Source organism: Larus michahellis, chromosome 2 (genome assembly GCF_964199755.1).
Source record: "Larus michahellis chromosome 2, bLarMic1.1, whole genome shotgun sequence".
In the NCBI taxonomy this organism is placed as follows: Eukaryota; Metazoa; Chordata; class Aves; order Charadriiformes; family Laridae; genus Larus; species Larus michahellis.
The window spans coordinates 154397153-154403152 of NC_133897.1; the positions used below are offsets into that span (position 1 = coordinate 154397153).

Here is a 6000-nt window from a genome sequence, read left to right on the forward strand (position 1 = left end):
CCAGTAGTGATTAAGTGTGGCATTTATATTTGTATTTTAACAGAATACACTGAAGCTCAGTACGTTGAAAATACCGGAATCTCAGCTTTGTTTGAAACATGCACACACATGTGTATGCAGCGTCTAGATTATCACCACATGTTGGACGGGCATGCCTAAGCCTTACTTCACATTTTCATGCTGGTCTCGCGAGCGGCAAAGTCATTGCTAGTGTCTAATTCCACCGCTTCTTTTTTTATATATGTGTATTTTATGACGGGAAGGAGGCGAAACTAAAAGTTGCTTTTGTTCCCATTCTGTGCTTATTGCACGACTGTAACCTTTGCTTAGGACAGCATTTTCACGGGCAGCAGGTTCAGCCGTGATTGGCACATGTTCCACCGGTATGGTGCACACCAGGTAAGCCTACCAAAGATCAATGAAAATGTTCAGCTCGATATTTTCACCTGCTCAATGCTGTCGTGTGCCCTGCAGAGATGTCTCACAGGCGTAAGCACCCGGCGTGCTGCTGCTCTCTCCCTGTCCTGCCAGCGCCCAGCAGCCCCAGGTAGACCCATGCACAGCCTCCTCCCGCAGGCTCCTCCTCAGCCCCACGCTCCAACCTCCTCTCCCAGAACTAGTCCCACCTCATGAGGTCCTCCGTGTTCTGCCTACCTTTCTCGGTACAGTCTCGATCACGCAGGCTTTCTGAGCGCTGACTAGCCGAAAAACTTAAGTCTATAAAGAACACCTCCCTACACTAGTTGTCCTCCACCGAAAGCTCACATTTCTCCAAAAAGCACATTTTCTGCTCACTTCTCCTCCTCCATCCTACTCCTTTCAACCCTGTTCATTTGTTTTACTCCTCTGTTTCATTACTATCATTAACTTCAGCTACCTGGCACAGATACGAGCAAAAAGCCTCCTTGAATGAGTTTTTGACAAGACCTTACATTTCTGGATACCATCACTCTCCCCATCTTCCAAGGGCAGGGCTGTTGCAGATCAGGGGATACACCACACATAACATTATTTACTTTCCTAGAAAGATCCCCATTTTGGTGCAAATCTCTTTTTTTCATCTGGCTCTACTAGAACATTGCATTCCTCCATTTCTTTCGGTATCCGTAGTCATTTACATTACCTTCCAAAAAGTAATTATTTGGAACCAGTTAAGCCTGTACATGAATTCTGCCTTTGTTTAAAACACATTGTACATATGTATATATTTAGACTGTCATTAAATATTTAAGAGGCTGTCTTCAAACTTCAGCAGCAGCACTGTTTATTCACTTAACCCTTTGTGAAACAGAAAGCTTGATGCCGAAATCTTACCGTGAAGAAATTCAGAATGCCCAGCTGACCCAGCACTGGGTGACAAAGGCCAACTTTGACAGCCAAGTGCACCATAAAGAAAGAGTTTTTCTTTGTTTTCCTTTATATGCTGTTTGCTAGTAGTCCAATCATGATAATGCAATTCATTTTAGTCTGCATCAGCTTTATCTGCTGAGATGCATAACTGGGATGCAAATTAATTAGCTGTAACATAGAGATGGATCTTTCAATACAATTCAGGGAGACAGTCAAATACGCACATGCCCTTCCCTCCTTCCTCCAAGTTAAATAAGACACTCTATGCCTTTTCCACAGGTCACGAAGTCACCTTTCTTGGCTTTTTCAGTCTCCGAGAGAGGAAACAACGCATCCTGCGGACAGGCAGACCTGGTTCAAACCCAACACCGAATGTCGCACTGTGGATGAAACCCCATCACAACTAACTTGCAGTGTGCACTGGCACCAAGCGTAACACAACATAACACCACTCTCCTGTTGACATGAGATTACCATGTTTTAAAATCTGGTCACCTAATGTACCCGGCTTGGCAAGGCCTCATCTAGAGCAAATCGCTCATATTTCGCCCTGGCAAGGACCGGTGCCGCGGGGCCAGCTCTCCACAGCCAGGGCACCCACACCCCTGCCTTTCACACCAGGTGAAACAGCATAAGCGGCACAGCAGAGGATGGGAAAACCGGCACAGAAGAGCACAACATGCGACTTTCCCAACTCTATATGGATACACAAATACACAAATCTTGGAGAATGCATTTTTCTCCTTTTTGATTAAAACCTTGAGGACACGTTGTTAAATCCAAGCCCCAAAAGAGCAGCTCTGCGTGCAGTTTTCAAGGCGCAGTTGTATTTAGAGACATTTCTTTCCCAAGCACTACAGACTCATTCATCATCGGATGCTGCTTTGGGTGGGGTGAATAGCGGAGACCCTCCTACAGCTTTCACACCTGGGTTACGCACCGGCAGAGAAGCATTTCAACCGTTGGACTGCAGTTACGGTTCCCTGGGGATGTGACCTTGTCGGATTTTATAAGGGAAGCGGAGCACCAGGCGTGGTCCGTATTTGCCGGGGAGAGGCAGAGAAGGCAGGCCACCGCAGGACGCCGTGCTGGGAGATCAGCAGATGGCATACTTTGCTGCGAATCAGCACCGAAGCGGGCGTGCGGAGGGGCAGCAGCAGGCTCGGGCAGGTGCACTCGCTCTGGTAAGACGCCTGGCTAAAGAGCTTCAGCATTTGCCATTGCTCGCCAGAGCGAGCCTGTTCATCTCAGTGGCCCAACCACAGACTCAGCCTCGATTCTTGGAGTAATCTTATTTTCTTGTAATGATCTTTTCTTTTTCTTTTTTTACTTCCTGTCTTTAACAGTAGTGTGGCAACGAATATTTAAGTCCCCATACCCCACCCCAAACACGGCTGCATCTTAGCAGCAAGTATGTTTTTTGTATACCAGTTGGGTTCACGCTTCCATATCCCCTGAGGGTTGTTATGTACACCCGTCGCTACAAAATAAGTGGCAAAGACACATTAGGAGGGGCAGAACTTATGGGGAGAAGTCTATCTTTTATTAGAACAAATGGGATAGCTGGAAAAAAAGTGAATATGGCCCTACTCACATCAAACCACGGGAGAGTTTGTTTTCATGACAATTCAGCAGCACGCATGCTGTAGAAGGCAGTAAATAACCAGGACTTTACCTATCTATAAATTTGCTCCAATTGCCGAGATCTATGCCAAAAACCAGCACAGCCCGCAAGGCTACAATTGTCAGGTCTCCCTTCTTCCCTTCCCCCAAAAATATTCCCTAAAAAGGAGGTCACAAGCCAAAGGGACCCCCAGGTCACAAATAACATGAGCGTAGTATCTCTACTGATGACTCAGTACCGCCGCCGTATCGCTTCCACATGCACATCACTTCACCACTCGTCCATCAGTTTTCTGAAAGTGAATGGGATTTAGAAGTCCACCAGTATTTGCACTGCTGTTTCCTCCCCCTCTACGGCGGATTTACAGTAACTGGAGGGTGAGCAGAGTTCACCCAGGCGCACACAGGCTTCCCGGCGCTGCGGTGCCAACCTTCCCCGTCTCTCCCAACCCCCTGTGGAGAGTTTCGGTGGAGAAACAGGCAGCCAGCTGGAAATTTCAATCAGCCTTAATGCCACCGTAGTTTCCTCCCGACTGCTCTCCAGGAGTATTCTTCCACCCATATCCCTCCGTGCTTCACAAACCCCTCCAGCCGTTGGCAGCTCTTGGTGCAGCTCCACCGTGCGCTACTCAGCGCTACACGGCTGGTCTGTTTTAATTCAGTGTCTAACTCCTGCTACATGCAAAACATTCTCATGCGAAAAACTTCATATGTATACACCTACTCTGCAGCCAACATAGCGGTGGTCGGCATTTAAATGAACTAATCAGTTGCAAACGGCTTAGTCAGCATCGCCGTCCTGGAGGCAATTCCCAGGAAGCGATTTTCCCGGCAGCTATATATACAAACCTGAAAAGCAGACTGTAAGACAAGGGTAGCACCACAGCGACACAAAACCGGGCTACACAGTGACATTACCAACAGATAAAAATCGGGGAAAGCCAAGAAACCAAGCATTCACAGAAAACACATGCTCTGCCCACACCACCGGTGTATCCCTCTCACATGTAAAAATCAGAAACTCAGAGACAGGACATGAACGCAGCCAGCCTTTCTTTTTCCTCCTTTCTTTACTGATGCTGTGCTGGTTTGAAGAGAGAGGAAAAAGACAGCGGGGCAAGTTACTGCCTCGCCTGTGGAGATACACAGACACCGGCCAGACGCCGGGCAGTGCTTTTTGGAGAGAGCATCCTAGCAATCACCCTCAGCAACCAACCCACCGCAGGAGCTGGGCTCATGCGCGCACCGAAGGGGGCTGAGGACTGGCACAAACTTTTGTCTCGGGGCAGTGAAGGCATGGGGCATCGACCCTACGAGGCACCGGGGGGGACGAAGGGCAGTGCCAGATGTCAGAGCATCCTCTGGCAGCATCTTTGCCGCTGGCTGGTTTGCAGAGCCAAAGGGCTGCAGATACAGGTCATCAGTCCCCAAGGCTGCGGGGACACCTCCCTGCCATCTCCCCCGGCCAAAGCAGCACAGAGCCAGCCGGCAGCCACGACGGGGACAGGAGGAGCGACCGACCCACCCAAAGGAGAGATCGCAATTTCTCTCCGGCCATCGAGCAGCCGTCAGCACCTCAGCACACATCTGCCCAGCAGCCAGGGCATGCCAGTGTGCCCCTGGGGACGCGTGGACAGGAAAAGGACACTGCTCACTTACTTTTCATATTCGGCGTTGTCTCGATCGCAACGCGAATCCTTGTGCTTTTGCCAGTCTTTGCCATGCTTGCAGGTGGTCAGGAGGACAACATCCTCTCCGTTATGGACGTGATATAAGGCATTCCTGGTGTCTGACCCTATCCCCGTCAGGTACCTTTTCCCCTTGAATACCAACATGTACTTCCTGAGAGGAGGGATGGTGTTAAACCTCAAAAATCCCTTCTCCCCTCCTGTCCTAGGATGATCCTTAGAAAAGAGCGGGATAGAAACGTCAAAGTTGGGTCTGAAGTTTTCAGTACTGATGCTGGCTTTGGCCAGCATTGCCTGGCCGATGTCGAACCCCACATCCTCGGTGTAGTCGGGCCAGGTGCCGGAGTATAAATTAAAAATCAGGTGGTTTCTGCCGTTGTTCCACAGGTGGAGGCTCTGCACCTTGGAGCGGAGGTTGTGCACATACTGGGGGGAGAGCTGGTCCCGATCCAGCGTGTCCAGGCTGAGGACGAAGAGGCAGGCCTGCCCGGGGTCGGAGGTGTAGAAGCGGGAGCCCTCGATGGCGGCCAGGACGTTCTGGTAGCTCTCGGCGATCTTCTCCCCCTTCTGCTGCGGGTACACGTACACCTTGAAGCCGTTTTTCCGGCACTGGCCGAAGTCGAAGCAGGACTCCATGCGGCACCGGCGCCCGCGGTAGAGGCCGGCGCTGGCGTCCCGCCGCTGCCGGGGGGAGACGCGCCCCCCGCCGCCGCCGCCGCCCTCGGAGCCCGGCCGCTCGGCGGGGGCGAAGGGCCGCAGGGCGTCGGGGAAGCGGGGCCAGGGCCGCTCGGCGCCGGGGCGCGGGGGGGGGCCATGCCGGCTGCCGGGCGGCGGGTGCCGGGCCGCCCGCAGCCGCACGCCCCCCAGGTAGAGCAGCAGGGCGAGACAGGTGCCGGCGGAGAGCAGCGTCAGGTAGCGTTTTTTGGCCTGCATGTGTCCGGCGGGGGGTCCGGGGGGCTGCGGAGGAAGGCGGGGGCGGCCCGAGCTCGCCGGGCGCCGCTCTCAGCTCCGCTCCGCCATCTTCCCGCCGGCGAGCGCTTCAAACTCTCTTCGCCCACCTCCGCTCGGCGCCGTTCCCCAAGCCGCCGGCCGGGGCCGCGCATGTGGGCGACCGCCGCAACTTTTCTCCCCGCCGGTCTCTCAGGGGCGGCGGGAGGCGGCGGCGGCGGGCCGGCGGCGGCCCGGCGGGGCGCCCCGCATGCACTCAGGGGCCGGCCCCCCGCCGCGGGGCGGGCACCGGGGCAGCCCCGCTCCCGCCTTCCCGCGGCTGCCTGCCCTCTCCTCCGCCACGCTCCCGCCTTCCCGCCCCTCCCCTCCCCGCCAGCCCGGCACGGCACGG

General features: G+C 53.6%; 1 protein-coding gene across 1 annotated transcript in view; it reads right to left on the reverse strand.

Moving 5' to 3' along the window:
* Nucleotides 1-5733, reverse strand: part of EXT1 (exostosin glycosyltransferase 1) — a 185463-nt gene extending 179730 nt beyond the window's left edge. Inside the window, exon 1 of the mRNA XM_074577716.1 lies at nucleotides 4633-5733. Within this exon, the coding sequence (XP_074433817.1) occupies nucleotides 4633-5594 (962 nt within the window). The 5' untranslated portion in view covers nucleotides 5595-5733. The remainder of the gene's footprint in view (nucleotides 1-4632) is intronic.
* Between the last annotated feature and the right edge of the window lie 267 nt (nucleotides 5734-6000).